This window comes from Callorhinus ursinus, unplaced genomic scaffold (genome assembly GCF_003265705.2).
Source record: "Callorhinus ursinus isolate GAN/ISIS: 27379988/994484 unplaced genomic scaffold, GSC_fseal_2.0 scaffold58, whole genome shotgun sequence".
Classification (NCBI taxonomy): domain Eukaryota; kingdom Metazoa; phylum Chordata; class Mammalia; order Carnivora; family Otariidae; genus Callorhinus; species Callorhinus ursinus.
This window is the reverse complement of record NW_027397120.1, coordinates 8645381-8667651: the sequence shown is the minus strand read 5'-3', so window position 1 is coordinate 8667651 and position 22271 is coordinate 8645381. Positions and strand designations below refer to the sequence as shown.

General features: G+C 52.4%; 1 protein-coding gene across 5 annotated transcripts in view; it reads left to right on the top strand.

Moving 5' to 3' along the window:
* GPR26 (G protein-coupled receptor 26) overlaps positions 1–22271 on the top strand; it is a 78660-nt gene that overhangs the window by 9393 nt on the left and 46996 nt on the right. For 2 of the 5 annotated variants that reach the window (XM_073884665.1, XM_073884662.1), the window contains exon 2: positions 521–634. In XM_073884665.1, the coding sequence (XP_073740766.1) occupies positions 521–634 (114 nt within the window). Of the gene's footprint in view, positions 1–520; positions 635–8492; positions 8676–14761; positions 20971–22271 lie in introns of those variants that run through there. The other 3 variants (XM_073884663.1, XM_025880298.2, XM_073884664.1) reach the window with 3 other exon arrangements.

Here is a 22271-nt window from a genome sequence, read left to right as displayed (position 1 = left end):
AGTTGGCTTCACTGAGCTCATGCTATTCACTGTAAAACAGGGCAGGTGAAACCCACGTGGCAGGTCGAGCACACCCAGCAAGATGAATATCAGTAAAGACAAGAATTAGAGATACTACTCAGAGAATGTAGACTCTGGCACTGGCATACAGCAGGTGATCAGTGAATTTCATGAGTAGTAACAATGAGAATTTATGTTTACTTGCCCTTGGGCACTGTGTTAATTGCTTTATGTGCTTTACGCATTGAATGCATTCCGTGCATCTGTGTGCTTTTTGCATTTAATTTTCCAAAGAGCCCTTGGTGGCATTTTATTATATTACTGTGCACATTTCACAGATGATGACCCTGAGGCTTAGCGATGTCACGCACGTGTCCTAGGTCATGCACGTGTCCAAGGTCTCACACGCCTATGGCCGGGACTTGACCTCAGGTCTCTCTGGCTCCTCCCCGAGCCCCTGCACTCAACGCCCTGCCTGTGTTCATTAATAGCAAGTCATCCTCCCCTCTCTCATGCGCAGTGTGCGGGAACGCTGCCTGGAGGAGCAGAGAAGGAGGCGGCAGCGCGCCACCAGGAAGATCAGCACCTTCATAGGGACCTTCCTCATATGCTTCGCGCCCTACGTGATCACCAGGTGAGCCTCACCGGCCGGACTGGGCCTTTGAAGGGCAAAGCAGGGCCCACGTGACCTGGAGCAGTCACTGGCCTCTCTCTCGGACACATGTTTCCAGAGCGGGTGTTGGGGTGACAGTGAACTTGACAGGTTTGGTGAGAAGGAGGGCGCATGCAGCCTTCAGAACCAGAAGGGATGGGAAAGACTCTCCCCTTGATTCCCAAATCACATCGTCTAACTGTGTAGCCCCAAGAGCCCCAAAAGGAAAGGAAAGTGGAGAATGGACAGAGGAAACACCTTGCCCTGGTTGGGTTCCTACTGCCCACTGAGCACGGTGTGGCCCTGCTCCCTGGGCGTCCTCTGCCTGGACACCCTGGTCAACAGCAGGCACCACGTGCCATCGGCCCAGGGAGCAGGGAGCTCGCCCCGTGCCCAGCCAGGTAGGCTTGCCTGTCCCGCCGCTCTGGGCACCTCCCGCTCGTTAGCGCAGGCGTTGTGAGCTGGCCACCTTCGCTCCCATCCTCCACCGCCTGTGCTCCGAGGTGCAGCTTGCTGACCGCGGGGCCGTGCGTTCCAAAAGCCAACCCACTCTAGCTGCAGGATTTCTCTCTTGTGCTTTAGCCAGGCAAAAAAGCATCATCCCATCAGTTTTGCACACTGGAGGGGAAAAAGAAACCACAACTCTGTATCCGGAATGGCTTCACTGTTTAGGAAGTTGACGATAAAAAGGGACTTTGATGTTTGATTAGGAAGTGGGTGTTGAGCCTGGGAAGTAGGATCTGTGCAGGGTGTGTGTGTGTGTGAGAGAGAGAGAGAGAGATTGAATGAAGACACAGCCCAGCATCCCAGCATCCCGTGGTGTCCTCAGCTGGCAGGCGGAAGGGACCCCCTGCCTAGCTCTCTCCCAGGGTGGGCTTGCATGCTTTGGGGAGGCGGAGCCCACTGTAAGGTCTCCCTGTACCTCCCGTGCGTCCTTCTCCTGAGCTGACATCTGGTTCCCTGTAGTGCCATCCGCTTTCTTTGGCCCAGGAGAACATCTGTCCCCTCCTCCTAGGGGCCCTGCTCCCCCACGGCAGCCCCCATCTTTTCTTCTCTTGGAGCGTCTTCCCCTATCTCTTCACAGCTGCCTTCTCTGGGGGAATTCTCGCTTTGCATGTAGGACCTGGGACGGTCTGCGGGTCTCTGGGTAGGTCTGACTTGGGCAGAGCAAGAGCCGATAGTTCTTCCTTCTAGAACCGTTGACTAGACCTCCCCTCCCCACTACTGACATTTTGTGTGGGATCCCCTTTCGGGTGGGGCTGCTCATATTGGAGGCCGTTAGCAGCACTGTGTCTTCTACCCAACGACTCGCCACTACCCCGCTCCTGCTCCCCAGTGTTCACAACTAGAAATGTCATCAGACACTGCCCTGGGGATCAGCATCACCCCTGGGTGAGAACCCTTGGTCTAGATGCGCCACATCCCGCCAGGATTCCGGAGCTTGCATAGATCAGGTTTTCCAAGGGCCACGAAACCCAGGCAGAGACAAGTGGGTTTCTGTTGCTGTCTAAGGGCGGGGCCACAGGGCGGTGACCAGCATAGGCTCTGGAACGTGCCCGCTTGGGTTCAAACCACAGCTGCACTTCTTCCTGCTGTGTGACCCTGGGCCAGTGATACCACCTCTCTGAGCCTCCGGCCTCCCATCGAAGTGAGCAGTGCCTGCCACTTAGGGTTGTTTTGAGGATTGAAGCCTTTGAGCATGGGGAGCGTGGATAGCACAGGCCTGGCATGGATGACATCTGTGGTTGGCACTCCCTCCCTTGTACTTGTGATGGGCTGGTGCGTGCATTGAGGGGATTAATCCAACGAGGAAAGAGGCAATGGGAGGGGAGGGCAGGCAGACGGCTCTCCTCTTAGATCCCACCGGAGAGGGGACCTGTGGGCTGACGACAGGAACTTGAACCCTCAGAGGAGACTAGGTAATGTGGCTCCAGCTTTAAACTATTGGATTTTTCTCTGGCTTAATCTCATTTCCCAACAAAATTTTCCTTTTTTTCTGATTATAGCCTGGTTCATCTAATGGTGCCCAGAAAATAACATTTCAGTAAAATTGATAGTAGATTCACAATGCAATATGTTCCCTCCAAATGGATTTGATGCACTTGGGGTTTTTAAAAATATTCACAGAACTGTTCCTCTTTTATGGGGATGAATGGCAACTTACTAAGGAGAAAAAGCTATGCCCAGAAAACCTCATACATACAAAATACAGCTCTGGGGAAGCCACCCCCAGGCCCACTCACTGCCACCACCGTCCCAGCTCCTATCTTGACTCTTTTTTGGGGGGGGGGTAAATTTTAACTTTACTTTTTTATTGAAGTATAATTAACAAACAGTGTGGTATTAGTTTCAGGTGTATAATACAGTGATTCAACAATTCTCTGCATTACTCTGTGCTCATCTGACAAGTGTACTCTTGATGCCCTCTATTTCACCCAGCCCCTGCCCACCACTCCCCTCTGGCGACCACCTCTCTGTTCTCTGTATTTAAGAGTCTGTTTTTTTGTCTGTCTGTTTTTTCTCTTTGTTTGTTCTTTTTTGTTTCTTAAATTCTACATATGAGTGAAATCACATAGTATCTGTCTTTCTCTGACTTGTTTCACTTAGCGTTATACTCCCTAGCTCTCCATCCATGTTGTTACAAATGGCAAGATTCCATTCTTTTTATGGCTGAGTAATATTCCACTATATATATATATATATATATATATATATATATATATATATATCTTACATCTTTATCCATTCATCATCAGTCAGTGGACATTTGGGTTCCTCCCATATCTTGGCTTTTATAAAATAATGCTGCTATAAACAGGTATTCATATATCTTTCCAAATTAGTGTTTTCATTTTCTTTGGGATATATCTCCAGTAGTGCAATTACTGGATCATATGGTAATTCTATTTTTAATCTTTTGCGGAACCTCCATACTGTTTTCCACAGTGGCTGTACCAAGTCGCATCCCCACCAGCAGTGCACGAAGGCCCCCTTTTCTCCACATCATTGCCAGCACTTGTTATTTCCTGTGGTTTTGATTCTAGCCATTCTGACAGGTGTGAGGTGCTATCTCATTGTGGTTTTGATTTGTATTTCCCTGACGATGAGTGATGTTGAGCGTCTTCTCATGTGCCTGTTGCCCATCTGTCTGTCTTCTTTGGAAAAATGCCTCTTCAGGTCCTCTGCCCATCTTTTAATTGGATTATTTGTTCTTTTTGTGTTGAATTGTGTAAGTTCTTCATACATTTTGAAGATGAACCCCTTTTCGGATATGTCATTTACAAATATCTTCTACCATTCCGTAGGTTGCCTTGTCACTTTGTTGATGGTTTCCTTTGCTGTGCAGAAGCTTTTTATTTTGGTGTAGTTCCAATAGTTTAATTTTGCTTTTGTTTCCCTTGCCTGAGGAGACAGATCTAGAAAAGTGTTTTTACGGCTGATGTCAGAGAAATTACTGCCTGTATTTTCTTTTAGAAGTTTTATGGCTTCAGGTCTGACATTTAGGTCTGTAATCCATTTTGAGTTTATTTTTGTGGGCGGCGTAAGAAAGTGGTCCAGTTTCATTCTTCTGCATGTGGCCATCCAGTTTCCCCAACACCATTTATCGAAGAGACTCTTTCCCCCACCGCCACCAGTCCACCCTGCTCCTGTCCTGGCTTTCTTATGTGAACAAAGGAACCGTCCTAAGCAAACCTCATAAAATATGCAAACATTCCCTCATTTCATTCCAGCACACGTTTCTCCAGCACCTTCTCTGTGCAGAGCATAAAAAAGACCCTGCAGAGGAGGCATAGGTTGGTGAGGTCCTTCAGGAGACCTCCTCTGCGGAGACACTGACCCTGTAGATACGGCCCTCGCACCCAGACAGAACACTATGTGACGTCATCCGATACGTACAGCGTCCAATATTTCTGAGGCAGGAGCGAGCTCGCCTGGCTGGAGCTTCCTGGACCAACCTTGTGAAGTGGGCGTGGCTATGCTGGAGGGACGATCCAAGCAGAAGGGACAGCATGAGCCAGATTTAGAGCCCTGCAGGGGTTCACCAGTCATGGGTTCCTTTAGAGCACTTGAACACGGCCTGTCTGAATTGAGACGCTCTGTAGGTATAAAATGCACACTGGGTTTCCATGGCTTAGCATGACCAAATATATATATACTTTTTATATTGATTCCATGGGGAATGGTGATATCTTGGATTAAATAAACTATACGATTAAAATTAATTTCACGGGCATCTTTGCACACCTGTGGCTTGCCTTGTCCCCTATTGGACAGCACTCGTCTGTAGTCAGAGAGGCCTAGGCCAGGAGTTGTGCTGAAGCCCTTCCTCCCAGCTTCGTCTTTCCCTTGACTTCTAGATGCTCATATCACGTGACCTTCACTTCCCTGGAGCCCCCGTTCCTGCTGCGCTCCAAGAGTGCTCAGGACTCTCTGCCTCCCTTCCTTCCCTATCCAGTGTCCTGCCCAATCTCAGAGTTTATTGAGGAGCATCCATGGCGCAACAAAGTCACTGCCTCCCTCCACCACCTCAGGGGCACCGAGGCAGGGGCTCTTGGACGGCCTGAATGGGGGGACATCAGACCCCAACTAGGGTGGCAGGGAGCGATGTTTATGGCTGGCACATAAACACAGAGTTAGCTCCCATGAAATTATACCCCTCTTGGAACCACCTGCTCCATCTACACCCCTCCTATGACTGAGGGGAGAAGAGATTCTGATGGGTGCGTCGTGCTTATGGTCACGGGAGGCCCCAGGCACACCCCAGGGAGATGGGCGTGTGCCCGCGTGCTCGTTACATGTGGGGAGTTCTGTGGGCTCCAGGTGTGTGCTGGGTGTGGCCCAGGTCACATCAGAACCACAGTTCCATGGCCAGGGTGTCCACACTGCCAAACAGGGTGGGGTGGGGCAGGATTTGCTCTCATATTCACCCCCAGAGAACCTGCCCCAAACTCTCCCTTCTTGCTGAAAGTCCAGGCCAGGAACCACACACTGAGTACAGGGAGTCCATCAGATAACCCTGTCTATTGTCACCAACACTGGAATGCAGGTTGCTTCAGGTGGTGACAGATTCTCCTGCTCTTTTCAACCTGGTTTCCAAGTGTACACTCGACCTCCCACCTCAGTAGAAGCTGAAGAGAGACCCTGCTCCCGAAGCGTAGTTCAGGATTCACCTTCTTGCAGGAAGTGATTCCTTGTGGAGAACCTAGAGCCGTGGGTGTTGGAAGCGGAAGGTCCCCTCATGGGCATCTCATACAGGGAGCGCAAGCTGGTTGCACCTTGGGGGCCAGTAGGAACCCACAGCCTGTGCCCAGCTGAACACGTGCTGAGAGGCAGTGTGAAGCCAGGCCGGGAGTGGGTGGGAAGGGCAGTGAATGAGTGCCTCCCCTGCCTGAGGAGAGGGGCACCGGCTGTGTGGTTTTCAGTTCCCAATCAGCTGCTGTGGGTTGCCAGCTTGGCTTCACATTAGCGTTACCTGGAGAGCTTAAACCCCCAGACCTCACACTGGACCGGTTAAATTAGCATCCCCAGGTGTGGTGCCTGGCATCGGTGGTTTTAAAACCTCCCAGGGGATTCTAATCCTGAGTGGTGTTGAGAACCACAGCTCCAGTTCACACACACACACACACACACACACTCACACACTCACACTCACACACACACTTCACTGATGAGGAAACAAGCCTGGGTTGTAGGGGGCCGTTGCATTGCCTAGAGTCTCGCACTGAGTCCGTGCTGCATCTGGGCCTCCAACCTCAATGGGCTGTCTACCAGCTCTTCTTACTCTCAGAACTCTCCAGTGGGTCTTCGCAGACTCCACCCCTCCCCTGCTTTCTCACTCACGTCTGTGGCTGTGCATGATAGTATCTGGCATGCAAAGATTGCTCCCTGACTCCCTTCCCCAGAGCCCTCTTGCCCACGGGGGTAGGTCACCTTGTCAAATGACCATGTTGTATCGGGATTCTCCAGAGAAACAGACAAGTAAGACAAACACATAGGTCGATAGATCGACAGAGCGGTCGATAGTAGAGAGAGTGTGAGAAGGCCCCCAATCTGCCCTCTGTAAGCTGGAAACTCTGGAAAGCTGGCGCGTGACTCCGTTTGAATCTGAAGGCCCAGCCATCTGGGAGAGCTGATGGTATAAGTCGTGGCCCAAGGGCCAGAGAAGGTGAGACGAGATGTCCCAGCTCAATCAGTGAGGCCAGAAAGAAAGGGGCAAATTCCTCTTTCCTCTGACTCCGGCTCTATTCAAGTCCTCAGCAGGTTGGCTGAGGCCCATCCAGTTGGGGAGGGCAATCTGCCTTATTGAGCGCATTGATTCGACTGCTAAGTACATTTGGAAACGGAATGTTTAATCTAGGCACCCGTGGCCAGTCAAGCTGACACGTGACATTAACCATCACATAGGTCCTCCGGGACTCAGGCAGCCGGCTGACCCTCAGCAGGCCTTGTGGAGTGCCACCCTGCCCTGAGACAGGCAGAAACCCTGGGAAGAGGGCAGGGGTGAGCCCTGGAGAGTTTGAGAGCTCAGGATGAAGGAGGTCACCTCCTTGGTCACACAACACAGGCTCTCCTGGGGGCGGTAGGCATCTGTGTCTCTCCAACCTGCCGGGTGCTTGGTTGATGATGGTTCAAGTGAATTGAGCTCAGCGGCAGTCTGGGGCCTAAAGAAGCAACCAGAATATGAGGTGGGTGTGGACCGTGCCAGGAGTCAGGTCCCTGAGGTGTGTAGGGCTCCTGGCTTCACGAGGGTTAACAAGCACCAGGAGGCAGCATGTCGGGCAGAGGTGGGCCCGTGGGAGCTAGGAGTTACGTTCTGGCACCAGGTTAGCTGGACCTGACATGCTGTGCCTTCCAGGCACTTTCATGTTATCCTCCTGGACCCTACAGTGCTCCTGAGGGGTGGGCTGGGCAAGCCGTGCGAGCTGCACTCTGCAGACGGGGGAACTGAGGCACAGAGAGAGGGAAGGAACTGCAAAGGTCATTGGGCTCACAAGGCACAGGGAGCAGGGCGGCCTGAGGCCAGCCTTGGATAGCCACGGAGCGGCACCGGGGACTCTCCAGATGCAGCACCGACTCATCGTTCTCTACCTCGCTCCCTGCATGGAAATGACAGTCAAAACCACCGAGGCAGCAACTGCCAGACCCTGTGGAATTCAGAGAGGAAAAAAGTCAAGACCCAGAACCAGCTCTGGCTCCGAAACGAATCCTGTTGAGTCCCACCTCTGTGCCTGGACCTGCGCCACCCTCCGTGCTTACATCCCATCCTCATTTCGAGATGAGGATACTGAGGCTCAGACAGGTTCTAGCCTCACCCGATCCAGTCATTGACTCAGCCGTGGTCCCAGCTCAGGTCTGCCTGGAACCAAAGCCCGTGTGCGGAGTCCGCGCTGCACTGCTCTGCTTCTCCTCTGGGTACACGGGGACTCCTGCCTTCCTCCCAGAAGGAAGTAGGAAGGCACTCTGTGCCGTGACCCACTCAGAACCAGAAAGATGCAGTTTGGGGGATGACCGGGAGCCAGCTGTCCAGGTGTCGCTTAAACCCATCATTGAGCTGCCAGCTGGGAAGCTCATCTTTGCCCCCCCTCTGCAGTGACTGTCTATCCACGTGGCCTGTTTTGCTGCTTGCACCCATTCCAGCCTTATAAATGGGGATGCGTGCAAGAGGGTGGGTCCGCGTCGGGACCACAGTGGTGAACGCTGGGAGCTGGCAGAACTGGAACACTGGAGAAGAGAAGGGGCTTCTGCGGTGAGCTCTGCCACCTTTTTGAGTTGATCAGGAAGATCTGGCTGGCTCAGAGGGGGTCCCCAACTATTCCCATCTGTCTGATAATTTTCTTAGGTGGGGGAAAGCATCATGCCTGGGTCAAGAACCATTCAGGTCTTCAGATAGGGTCTCAAGCTCCCCTTCTTGGAGAACACGAAGTCTTGATAACTGCACCTGTCACCTCTCATTGGACACCTGTAATGCACCGAGAGATTACCAGTACACACCTGATTGTACCTAGTACAGCTCTCCTGCAAGGTAAGTATTAGAATCCTTGTCTTACCAAGGGTCAGAGGTAAGATGAGTTACCTCAAGTCACAGGAGTAATAACTGGCAGAATTATGGGTTAAAGGTCAGTATCAAACCTGTTGGCAATAATTTAGCCTCGCAGCCATGCTGCATCTCCAAAGCCTAGGGACCAGGCAACTGGAAATATAGAGATGCCCAACTACAAGGTGGATGTCCATCCAACTTCCTATGCCCGAGCATCTCGGTATGAACCCCGACATAGCCCCCAGACTCTTATGGGTAGAGGCAGGTAGAAGTGGTGGGTTTGCATGGGGCCATCTCTGACCACCTGGCTGATAGCAGCTTCGGTAGACCGGGAGTAGGGCCCAGAGGCCATCAGCTCTGGCAGCTGGACCTATCAGTAGACTTGGTTGGCACAGTGCGGACCGTGCAGCAAATAAATACCTTTCAGAAAGTTCCACTGACTGTCCCAACCAAAGATCCACTTAAACCTGCACCTTGGGGCATGGCAGATGACCGTGGAAAACATCTGGAAATCTCCACCTTCGCTCTTACGGGGAGTCACTACCTTCTATTACACACTCATACCGGCTCCCATGTCCTTGAAGCCCTGATGGGTCGCATTTGACTTTATCCAAGTGTTTGAGCAGGGTCTGAAGATCCGCAACAGATTCTCATCCAAAAGCTCTAATTAATTTTTTCTGAATTAAAATTCACATGTCTAGAAGCATTCCTAAGGCTATTATCTCTGCAGTGACATATGCTTCCGAATAATTACGGTTGTCCCAAATCACCAGAGTGCGGCTTTGAAGCATTAGTGGATCTGACAGCACCATTGTTGTGGCTTTTCAAAGTCATGGAATTATGTAGATGGCAGAGCGGTTTAATATGCAGGTGGTTGTCCAGTGTTAGTATTCTTTTAATAAAATGCCTTCCATTCTAATGTCTCATGAAAATGTAAAGTGTCAGCTTATTACTTACAGTTCTTCAAATACACAAGTTCTCCAGGAGTCTTGGGAAGACATCAGGCTGGCTTCCCAAAGAATGTCTGTGGCCCATGTTGCCTTTGGTGCACAGCGTGTGTGTGTGTGTGTGTGTGTGTGTGTGTGTGTACAGGCATGCGTGTGCACGGCAGCGTGGGGAGGAGAGATGAAGGAGGTACTGAAGGTGTACAGAGAGGGCGCTAATTTACCGCTTTACATGCAAGAGTTGAAGGTAAAGGTCTTTGTACCCTGGAACCGGGTCGAGGAGCTGGGAGGGGCATCCTGGCGCCAGGCAGGCACGTGGTCACTGGTGCCCACAGCCCAGGCTTCCAATCCTGGGTTTTCCAGGCTGTGTGGCCTTGGCACCTCACCGTGCTGTGGTTCCTCCTCTGTACAGCAGGGGGGCCTCTATCAGGGGCTTGAGAGAATGTTTGTGAAGTGGCTGTCAAAGCCTTGAGCCCCAGGGGACCCAGAAGGGGAGCTGAGTCTACAGCTGTTGATCTTACTGGTCCTGGCCTCAGCCCAGAATTTAGTTTCCTTGGAGATTCTCATTGTCGAGCAGAATGGAGACACTGGTCTCTCTGGAGGCTCAGAAAATGTCTTGGAGTTCTGGCAAAGGTACCCCCATCCTCCCTGCGAGGACCAGGACTGCCAGGCTGCCGGGTAGGGAGGAGACACAGGGGTGAAGGGTGCGGGGTCAGGGCTCCCTGGCCTCATCAGCCCTCTGTGGTGACAGCCAGCACAGGGACCTGGATCCGAGGGCTTCCTGCTGAGAGAGAGGAGCATGGCTCCCTGGAAGAATCCCCCTAACAAATACAGGGCAGAGGGGTGCAGAGTTGGAGCCAGGCACCTAGGACTGGTGGAGTGAGGTGCGGGGAGGGGATCTGCAGGGATCTGCTGTGCGTCACCCTGAGTCAGAAGAATACCCATCTCTGGGCTCTGCTTCCGACGTGTGAACAGGCCCCAGTCCAGCGGCATCTCACACCTCCCCTCCATCCTGGCAGTGCTCGGAGACCCCCAAGGGACTCGCTGCGCACCCCTGAACCACGTGCTGCAGAAGCACCTGGAATGCTGGAAAAGCGGGCTCCTGGATCTCTTTCCCTCTCCCCAGTCTGCCCTGCGGACCCAGAGTGTGGGCTCTCACCCTAGGGGGTTTGAGTGGGGAGCTGTGTCAGGGCGTCAGGGGCAGGAAGCATAAACGTCTTCCCCTGCATAGAGCCTGCTGGCAGAGGTTTCCCTGGTTCGTATCCCAGGCAGTAAATACACGGAGAGTCACTTTGGTGCTTGATGGATGGTCAGGGATGGGGGGCAGCAAGCTCTGCTTCCTGGAAGTCAAAGAAGAGGCAGTGCCCAAAGCTTCTGCAAACCCTGAGCTCTACCTCGCTGCACACAGGGCTCTAGGAACGGGACGGGGACTTGGTGCCGTTTTGTGTTGTTATAGCCACAGACAACCGGCCCTGCCTAACCACCCCCCGCGTCCCCAGAGGCTTCCTCACTGGGTGTGTATTAGTTTCCCAGAGCTGTCAGAACAAGGTGCCACTAACTGAGTGGCTTCAGCAATAGAAGCGTATTGTCTCAGTTCCGGAGGCTCGAAGTCCAAGATCAAGGTGCTGGCAAGGTCGGCTCCTCCTGAGGCCAGGGATGAGGGAGAATTTGTTTCAGGGCCCTCCCCTGGCTTCTGGGGTCTGCTGTCAGTCTTTGGTGCTCCTTGGCTTGTAGGAGCATCCCCCAGTCTGCTTGTAGGAGCATCCCCCAGTCTCTCTGCCTTACATCTCTGCATGGCCTTCTCTCTGTGCCTCTGTGGCCAAATTACCCCTTTTATAGGGACATCGGTCATGTTGGATTAGGGGCCCACCCAACTCCAGGCTGACCCCGTCCTTACTGATTATGTTTGCAACAGCCCCACTTCCAAATAAGGTCACATTCTGAGGTCCTGGGGGTTAGGACTTCAACATAGGAATTTCGGGGAGACAGTTCAACCCACGGCAGGTGATATAACAAAGGGTTATAACATAATGTACCACATTATGAATTCCTAAGCCCAATAATCCCTAAACTCGGGGCTCTTGGGTGAGAGCCATCCGGGGCAGGAGAAGGGAGTTCAGTCATCCGCCAAGTGCTTTTCCCTTTCCCTAAAGAGAGAAGAGACCCAGCACGGCAGGAACGTGTAGCATGCAGTGACCTTGCCCACACGGAGAATAAGACTGATCAGAACAATAATGCCCCTTTCCTGGAGGGGAGGGCACTCGGAGGGGCTGAGCAGAGCTAGACCTGATGTAAGATGGGCTGGAGGTCATCTGGAGGGGGCCACATGGTATCCCTGCCCAGATCTAGAATGAGAAAGAAGCAGTTGTGGCAATGTGGAAATCCCGGCCCCCGTGAAAAAATGGGGACCTGGAACTGGGAGAGCTAGGTGGACGCAAAGCCAGTCACAGCAGGTGCACAGGGTGGGGCAGGGGTCCATGTGCTCAGAGGTGCAGGAAGTGGGTCTGCCCGCCACCACCTCTGAGCACGGAAGGGGATGGCGAGGAGGCAGCCCGGCCCTGCAGCTCCACCAGAGCAGCATCCAGGCTGTGCGGATCCAGAGCATCTCTTTGCCTAGAGGCCCTGATGAAGGGCGCACGCTGGCTTTTCAGAGCAGGAGTCACTGTGTGGACCGTGGCCAGGGGCAAGTGATAAAGTCCCGGGCAGATGGAACCGTGGAGAAGGGGTTCTGGGGCTGGGGGAGATGTAGAACTCCCCTTGTCCCGTCTGCGGTGGAGGATCTGAGTCCCAGCACTCGGGCTGCAGTTGGTGGAACCAGGTTTCCAAGTAGGAGCCTCTGGCTCCCTGAGCCTGGATTTCCTGGTGTGTGAAATGGGAATAATTCCCACTCTACAGGATCATTGTAAGAGAAGAGACCGCGCACATCAAGTTCTTTGCCCAAAGGAGACACGCAACTAGCTGGGCATTATTATTACCTGACCTGGCAGAGAATTGAGACTTCACATAAAATCTCTGAGAAGCAAACGAAATAAATTTTATCTCTTAATTATCTAGCAGTGAAATTTTACATTGTCTCAAATCATTTTATTCTGCGAAATCTACAGAACCTGCAAATAATCATGTTGATCTTGCCGGGTGGTTTAATGATATTTGGCTCTTTTAATAAGTCCTCTCGGGAGAGCCAAGAACACTAAGACTGAATTTAGCGACATACAGGAGAGCAGACATTTTGGAAAAGCCATTTGGCATCACATAGCAACAATGTGTTGGCATTCAGCTATTTCATTGTTATTATTAGGTGTGAATTCTAAATTCAGGGTTTTTGTCCCCTTAAAGTCATCACTTCCCAAAATAGGTTTCTTAAAAGTGCAGCTTTCCCAAATGCTAACAGCTCCATTTCCCCATTCAGGCTAATGAGGGCATGAGCAGAAACGAGGCCACATTCTCCCCCAAGGTCAGAGAGCAAGGGTAGCCAGTGGTTCTGGAAACAGGAAGCCAAACAGGGGGGCTTCAGAATGGGTTCATTAAGGGTCTTTTCCAAAAAGGGGGACCCCTGGGTGGCTCAGTCGGTTAAGTGTCTGCCTTCGGCTCAGGTCATGATCCTGGGGTCCTGGGATCGAGCCCCGCTCAGCGGAGAGCCTGCTTCTCCCTCTGCCTGCCGTTCCCCTTGCTTGTGCTCTCTCTCTCTCTCTCTCTCTCTGGCAAATAAGTAAATAAAATCTTTTTTAGAAGGGGGGGTGGCATGGCAATGGAGGCTTGAACCCTACCAGCTTTCTCTTCCTTCCCTTCATGAGCTTGTCCTCACAGCCCTCAGCCCAAAGAAAGCCAAGGAAAAAACTCCGGTTGGCGGCACAGAGTGACGGCCCAAGCTCAGTCTGTTTTGCGGCCTCACCCGGGTGGCCCACCGCACTGAGAACGCCGCTGCCTGCCATCGTGCAGACAGCCCGGGCCCCGGGGGAAGACAGGTGCCGGATCCCAGTTAGAGCGCAGGAGCCCGACCTTCCTCTCTCACTCCCTGCAGTGTGACGCTGGGTGACCCCTTCTCCTATCTGGGCCTCAGGTTCCTCATCTGGCAGTGGGCAGGGAGAGGGAACTTGGGATTTCCAAGCTGTGGCCTTTTTGACCTTATGTCCATGCTGGATAAGGTCCAAATATGGCCACCGGTGCTGGACACACTTGAGAAAGAGTAAGTGGCTTGATTTGGGGGGAATTCCATTTACACAGAGGAAGGCTTTCACTTCCTCACAGCCTGGCGTTACCGCCATTTGAGTGGAGTTTTTCGATGGACACTGGGGGACTTTCAGAAAAATGCCCCTCTGAGACATGGGCTGTATCTCCCATGTATCATGAGGTCACTTGAGGGTCCCCTGACTGCTGCCGTGGCCAAGGGCCACCGGAATCGCAACCCTGGGAAGAGGCCTTTGTCACCTGTGGATTCGAGGGTCCCCTGACTGCTGCCGTGGCCAAGGGCCACCAGAATCGCAACCCTGGGAAGAGGCCTTTGTCACCTGTGGATTCTTCCTGATGCGGGATATACTTTGAGCTTTGCAAAATGGTTGCAAAATTATTCTCAGCCCTCCCTCCCAGGCAACCTTCTTAAAAGGGTGGCGCTGGATTTGAAGCAAAGAATCAGTCTCTTCTAGTTGTAGAGATAATCTTATTCAACCGCCTCCTTTTTCATATAAAACCGACAGGCCCAAGGAAGGGAAATGACTTGCCCAGGGTCACATAGCAGGACAGGAGCAGAGTTGGAGTCCCTGGCCAGGACACAATTAGCCACTAGCCTGTTTCTTAGGTAAGCCTGGGTTCCAGAGTCAGACAGACCTGGGTTCAAATCCTGCCTTTGTAGTTTGCTGGCCATGTGACCTTAGGCGAATTACTCAACCTCCTTGGACATGTATGGCCTCACACTCAAAATGGAGGTAGTCCCATCTCCCGGGGTTCCCCGAAGTCACACGTGTAAAGTGCATGGTTACTGCAGGAGCTGAAATGAACTAAGGGCCTGGTGGATGTCCACCGTCCATCCCTGTTACTGCTGTAAGTTGTAGTCCGGGAGGCAGTCCCAGAGAAGCTGAGGCTTGGCCAGGAGGCTGTGCTCTCGGTAACAGGCTCCCCGTGTCTCCGCAGGCTGGTGGAGCTGTCCTCCTCGGTGCCCATTGGCTCCCACTGGGGGGTGCTGTCCAAGTGCTTGGCCTACAGCAAGGCCGCGTCTGACCCCTTCGTGTACTCCTTACTGCGACACCAGTACCGCAAAAGCTGCAAAGAGATTCTGAACAGGATCCTCCACAGGCGCTCCCTCCACTCCTCGGGCCTCACGGGCGACTCCCACAGCCAGAACATTCTGCCGGTCTCTGAGTGAAGGACGCCGCTCTTGCTGGAGACTGAGGAATGAGACAGTTGGTGAGAAGCGGGGAGGGAGGGCTTGGGGTCCTGGGTGGACACCCCCAGCTGCCACCCACCTGTCCGGCCAGCGATTCCGGTTCCCTGGCTCGCAGGGGCCCTGAAGCCTGCTTCCTGGTTCCTCAAGGGCAGAGGTTAGACTGTGCCTATTTTGCACCAAAGGATGACCATGGTTACTCACTCTGGGCTCTTGTTTTGGAGAAGCTCCTTTGGGCTCCTGGACTCACCAGAGACTCCCCAGGAGTGACGCTGAGTCTGGTCTTGATCAAGGACAGGCAGTGCTGGTGGCAGGTGGGGAAGCATGGCATCCACCTGCTTCCTAACCACTAGGCGTTGGGCTCCATGCTGAAGAATAGTGGTGGTCTCCATGGGACATCAGTCATGCTGAAAGTGAGGTTGGCAGTGGCCATTCGGCCTTACGTCCAGGATGGCTAACTCTTCTCCACGTGCTAGTGGTGGCTGCTTTAACCCAAATATTATCCAGCTGGGACTCACTGCATTGTGCTCAGCTGGGACTCGGGACCCTGAGCCCAAGGGGAAAATGTTTAACAACTAGCAGCTACCCCTTTGTTGCCGAGCGGTGGTCTTAGAGATGTTACATTGGATTAAACTCTGGTCCCCCACATCCCCGCAAAAGCTAACGTCTGTGTGTGTAGACAATCTTAGCATGAAAATGGTTTAAATAGGCAGGAAATACATGTGATAATGTTCTTGGACGTCTGACCTTGAACTCACCTTCTTCTGATTCACACGTCATAACTATTGGAGCCAAGGAGAGGTGGAAGGAAGGCGGCTGTCTGGTGCCCCCACCCCTAGGTGTGACCTGATTTTGTAGGAGGCTTTTCACCTTGTCTCACACATCTCGTCCGGCACATTCTGTGAGAGCCCCCCACAAAAACTGACCTGGGCAGGGTTTTAGCGTTGGTTCTAAGGCACTAGGTTCCAGGATCGCAGTGGCTCCACATCTAGTCTCCATGAGTCTATCAACAAGAAGTTGAGGCTATCCCAGGTGATCAAGAAAGTGCCCTGTGCCAGTGAAGGGAGAGTGACATTTTTATTGACAATGATAACTTCAATACCTATGCCAACCCATTAGCAGCCCCCATGTTGATTTATGGAAAGCCAAGGTGAGTGGGCTGAGCTTTCTGCCCATCCGTCTTTGTTTATCCTTTCGGATGACGTGTACATGCTAAGAGCAGTTATTTCTTGGTCCTCTGTTCTGATGCCTCTAGGCAGAGAGGATGGGGAGCCACAGACCCCGAGCGCTCACTCTCTCTTTCCAGCTCTGTGTGTCCTAACTTTGGAAGTACAGGGGGAAGGACATGGTCCAGCAGGGACCGACTGGGAAGAGTCGGACACTTTTTACTGCCAGGGGTCCCCAGTATGGAAAGACAGAGAAGTGTCATCACATCTCCTTGAAAAGATGTTGTCTGATTTACCTTAGCTCCCCATTTAGAAAACAGATAGCTGAGCCTAGCCTAGTCTTGCCTACTTTCAAGGTCTTCGTGGAGACCAGAACAGGGACAGATGTAGCTTCCCATGCCTTGGCACCTGTCAGTTATAGTTGGAGGTGTGCTCACACCTGCCTGGAAGAGCCCGTGGGGCACGTTCCCCCACCCCACCCCCAGTTCCATGTTAGGAGACATCACGTTGGCAGCTTGAAATCAGCCATGATGGGAATATTTAGGCCAAGAAAATCAGCAAAGACTAAAACCAGGACTTTTGCTCCACCGAGAGCTGGTTGTTCAGCACCTAGCCGCGCACCACTGCCTGGACATGACGTTGTGTGTTCCCGAAAACTTGCTCTGATTCAGAGCGCATTCGTTTGAATCGAGTTTGAATCACAGCAGACATTCATTTTTGTAAACTTTCCTAGGGACAAGCAGCTGTTCACTCCCACCCTGCTTGTCCCAACACCAAAGGTACCGATGAGGTTCAAAATAAGTATGGAGCCAAGAAGATACACACAATTGAATCCGACAATCCCCCTTTTCACACAAATCTTCTCAAAATTGGGCGACAGAGGAGTAGTGACCTAGTAGATGATGCCAGCAGACAGTCAAGGTCAAGCAGCAAGATGTGTTTCCATCAATGTCGGGGAATGACTATGTCAAGTTCTCTTTCTGCTTGTTCTATGTAGGCAACCTATTATACTCCCAGATGCAACTAGATCTCTTTTACCTCTTCTTGCGCTAAAACAAAACAAAACAAAAGATCTGTCACCCACAACACCATGCATCTTAAAAAGATACATGTCATAATTTTTGCCAAGCCCATAGACTGCTAAAAAAAACCCACAATAAAACCAGTTGTATTGGCATCATGTAGACAAAAGTCCACATAAGTCAGCCGAGGGGGTGTTTTCACTATTGTTCAGACAGGCATTAAAAGCCAAGGAGAAGCAAGGAGAAAAACATGACATTAGCGGTCAGCACCAACCAACTCTGCTGTAATTACCTTTAGATGAATGTTGGTATTCATCTATGCCCAGTCTATAAAATTTTCCCCTGGCTTCCTTGTTCCCAGGTGAATTATCTACCTCATTTGGTAATTTAATTTATCAAACGTAACATGGGTTTCTCAGGTAAAACACTCAGAAACAGCAAGATCAGCGGGCCTGGGAATACTTACTTGACTTCAGTCTTGCCTGAGGCTCGATGTGTAAGGGCCAAACTCTGGGGACAGCTGGATCAGGTGGGGAGGCATTTTAGGAAGCTTGGAACTGAAGCCTGGCCTGGGGGGGGGGGCATCCAATTCCTGCCCCCCCCCCACAGGGCTCTGTTTCTAGCCCTACATGATCAGAAATGTAGATTTAATTTGTTTAATTTAAAATGTAGATTTAAACCCGCCCTGGGTGGCTCTCTCAGTCACTTTGCAACTAGTCGATCTTTTTCTTGCACTTCTTCTAGAAGGAGAGGACGTTGGAGCCCTAGGACCCCCCCTAAGGGACTGCCAGCTCAGGTGAGGGTCATGGCATCTGGGGTTTGTGTGTCTCATGGTCAGCTGACCTCCCAAAGCTGTGCCGCTAAAAGCCAGCCTGTTTTTACTTAGAAAGCAGCTGGGTCCTGAGGGAAGTTGACTTGAGCCACCGGATACCATCAGTCCATGCCTTCTGGGATTCAGCTCAGTCTCCTGTCACCCTGAGCAATAAACCTCTCTCCTCGTGTTTCTGAAATTAGTTTTCTTTTCATGGTGCCTTTCTCTCTGAGAGAAGACAGGACAGACCGAGCCCACGTGGGGGCAGGTAGAGAATGCCTGGGGTGTGGCCTGTGGCCGTGCATTTCTAGAATTTAACCCAAATGCAGGATAACCCAGACGGCTTATGGTTTTAATGAGGATATTTTATTAGGTGCCAGAAGTTCCTTGCATCGGCTCCTTTCCTTTGGACCGTGAGCACCACGGGGAAGAGCGAGGTCCCAGATATATTTGCGGCTCCCGCTGCCTTCCTGGAAGGTCTAAAGCAACTGGAACAGCCTTTGGCTCTTGAACTTCATCATCCACAAGAATCACCAAGGGAGCTTGTTTAAAAATGCAGATTCCTGTACCCCATCCTTGGAGATTGGTCCAGGGAGGGATGGGCAGGACCTGGGATTCTGCATTTTCAGACATTCGTGCCCAGGTGACTGCTGCAGGGGGCTTCCCAGCTCTTCCCCGAGAAAGGGGATCTTGGACACCTGGATTAACTCCATGGAAAGCTGGACCTTTCTAAATATCTCTGTTTCGTCCTGTATCTTTCCCCGGATCTCCAGATAGTTCAATCTCCAGCCTCATTTAAGGGCTGAGTCATTTCGCTCTCAGAGCAACATAGCGCTCACTCTGTGAAATTCTAAAAACCCGTCTTCAGAGACTCGGGTGGAAAAGCTGCCCCCCCCCTCCCCTCCAAAGGTATTTGCAAAGCAGCCTCATTCCATTCCGTGGGGCTCCCGGGTAGTAAGCGCGGGTGTCCGCAGGGTGTCGGCAGAGGATGGGGCCAGGACACTTTGTTAGAGAGCAGGAAGCTGGTGCTCAGAGGGTCCCACGGGGACACTTGCTTGGGTCTCGACCGCACCTCTGCCTAGGCAGCCTGGCTGTGGGCCGATGGCATCTGGCCCCTCTGCCGCTAACCACAGCTAGCCCAGCGCCCTTCCCACCCAGCCTCCCTCCCCGGCAGCAGAGCCAGGCCGAGGCCGGGCCAGAGGGAGACAGTGCCGGATGCCAGCCCCTGGGTGTGGGTCTGTGTTCGGTTCCCCACGTCATCCAGCAAGGCTGACCCGGCCAGGTCCCCCCGGGATCAGCTCCCTGTCATGACCGTGATCCAGAGTCCTAACAGCTCGTGTGCACTGAGTGAAGCCTACAAGCCAGCACTGGGCTGAGGGTTTTCGGGTCGTGTTTCCATGGGTCCTCACCGTGACCCCAGGACGTAGGTACTATCATCTCCTTTTCAGACCTCTAGGAAGATCTGTAAGTCCTGGGGCGGCAGTTAGAGACAGGTGAGGGGCAATGCAAACCAGGGCCACGGTCTCCAGAAGGGTAGGCTCGTGCCAATGGGGAGTCCCCAGCGGCACCCAACTCGAGGCAGCTGGAGGCACAGCGGGCGTCTTTCCATCGGCAGCAGAGACCCCCTGGCTCCCAGCTTCTGTGCTAACACCCCCTCGCACCAGCCGGGCCCTGGGGCCCCTGCCTCGCTCGGCCGCCGCTTGCTTGGAAAGGACTTCTCTTCTTCTAGGGGAGTTTGGGGGGAGAGGGGGAGACTGAGCAGCCACTTCTGTACCCGGGATTATGGTTCCCAGGCCCTTTTCACCCCCAGGAAATCTATCTGACCAGATGTCTTAGGTGTCTAAGGGCTCGCTGTCAACCTGAATTTTCCTGAAACTCTGGGCCAATAGCCCTCATGACATCAGAACAACACAGCGGTGTCCTGGCACCAAAGTCAACCTCTTCATGTCCTGAAGCCAGAAGGGTTTCCGTGGAAGACCCTGGTGTTGGCTTAGGACCCCAGGCTGAGCTGGCCAGGAGGAGAGGTTGGATGGAGGTGGCCTCCCTGGTTTGCTTTTAGGTGTTCAGAGGGGAAACTTGGTTGGGAGCCGTGTGGCTTGTAAGCCCCTCCACGTCCCCAGCGGGCTCCCACTTTCTCTCAAGACCGACTGGCCTTTTAGCCCCAGAAGAGCTAGTCCAGCCCTTGACCAGCATGGCCCGGGGGAAGGAAGAGAAGCAGAAACCTCAGGCTTGCTGTTGCCTCTCCAGTTCAGATGGAGCCATGACGTCAAAGGCCTCCTCGTGCCTCCTTCCACAAATAGAGGGCACGAAATTGCTCATCTTTCCGGGGAATCTGTATCGGGACAGGGAAGTGGCTGGAACACGTGGTCTCGGGCAGCCTGACCTAGACATCACGGCCGACGCGGTGGTCTGCGGGGGGCGCAGGGGGTGGGGGGGTCCAGGAAAGCAGAATCCTGGAGCTGTTCAGGGAGTGCCATGTGGCAACTGCAGGCTCCAGCCCAGAACTGCAGAAATACGTGCCTGTCACTCCTCAGATGTTTCCTGAGTACCTTGTGTGTGCCCGGCCCTGCACCGTGTCAGCCTCTGGGGGAGACAGGAAATTACAGTGTAAGTGGGGCTGCCCCGGGTGGGGTGAGCATGCCGCTGGGGGGTGCAGAGGGAGGGCTGAAGCACTTGGCCAGTGGGGAAGGAGGGTTCTGGAAGGCTTTTTAGAGGCAATGACATTGGCCCAGAACACGTAGTAGGCAAGAACATAGGACGAGACACAGAGGAGAGGTGAATGTGCCGGGTAAGGAGTCTCATGGGCTCAGAGCTTAGTGCATGTTCAGGATTGGGGTCAAGTGAGCCCAGAGGAGAGAAAGCGGCTCCTGAGGGAGTGAACGTGATCTGTGGTCCGTGGGAGATGATCCAAGTCTTGAAGTTAGGAGTACCAAAATGAGATCTCTTGGAGAAAACGTGGGGTGGGGGGTGGGGGAATCTACATGCATTTAGCTATCAAAAAAGAAAAGGAAGAGAAGAACGAAAGAAGGAAGCAAGAGGGAAGGAAGGAAGGAAGGAAAGGAGGAGGGAGGGAGGGAGGGAGGGAGGGAGGGAGGGAGGGAGGACCAAAATGCATTGCATTTATTTTGAGGGGCATCTACATTTAACTGTGAGCAGGAGGAAGGCATAATTCATTCCTCAGAAACCAACCACACTTGGCCAGGGCACCTCCCTGACAATGTACACGAGTGGGCACAAAGGTGTATCTTCAGTAGTGACTGTACATATGCAGTATGACTACAGGGTCCTAAGGGGCACTACCATGTACCACCGGGGCCACCAGGAACAACCATATTTGCAAAGGCTTCCTGTGCCATGTGGCCCTTCAGCCCCACCCCATTCACACCCACACTGTCATCAGGCTTTGTACAATGAGCTCACACGCAGCGTCCTATAAAGATGTCTGTGGCATTTCAAGGTCAAACATTATGAATCTACTCAATCTTAGCAGTGCTGTAGTTTATCACGTATACCCATCTTTAAGGATTTTTTAAAATAATTTGGATTGTCAACTCAAATGACTGTGTGCACCTTTGGGAATGCTTGTGCTCTTAGGAAGCCTGAGTTGTGACATTTCCTGAGTCCTTTCTCCCTCGGGCCCGTGACTCTATAGTCAGGATTTTATTTCTCCCCTGGTGCAGAAGAGCTGTTGCCCATATTCAGGAGAACCTCAAGTCCATGTTTCTGATAGTTTCAAAGAACCCAGGATCTGTATTTGGACACGGAAGCTCACTCTGATCATCACCATCAAGGCCCTGGCCTGAGTCTCACCCTATCCTGTCCAGAGGGATTGTGTTTGGGAGAGCATCAGATGCCATCATGATGGCATGCCATTGATCCCTTCATCTAAGCCGGTCCATTTCCTGATGACCAGAGCCGAGCGATGGATGGCTCATGCTTGGCGAAAACGCCAAACACCCAGTCCCTAAAGGCTCAGCCTGCCATTTGCCTTGCCTTCAAGTCATTTAATACCAAGTCCCTGCTTGAATTAATTGTAACCAAACCCCATGCTCTAAAAACCTTTAAATGCCAAGTTCCCCTGAAAACTGAAATCATTCCAAACCTCAGCGATCCTGTTTTACAACAAGCATGTAAATATAACCTCTTCTGGAATATTTAAGGGACATTTAATGAGGACGGTGTCTCGCCAAGCCCATCAGGGTTTCCCCAGGGGAAAGCCGGTTGATTGCAGGTCACAAACAGCGTTGGCATTCCGGTGACA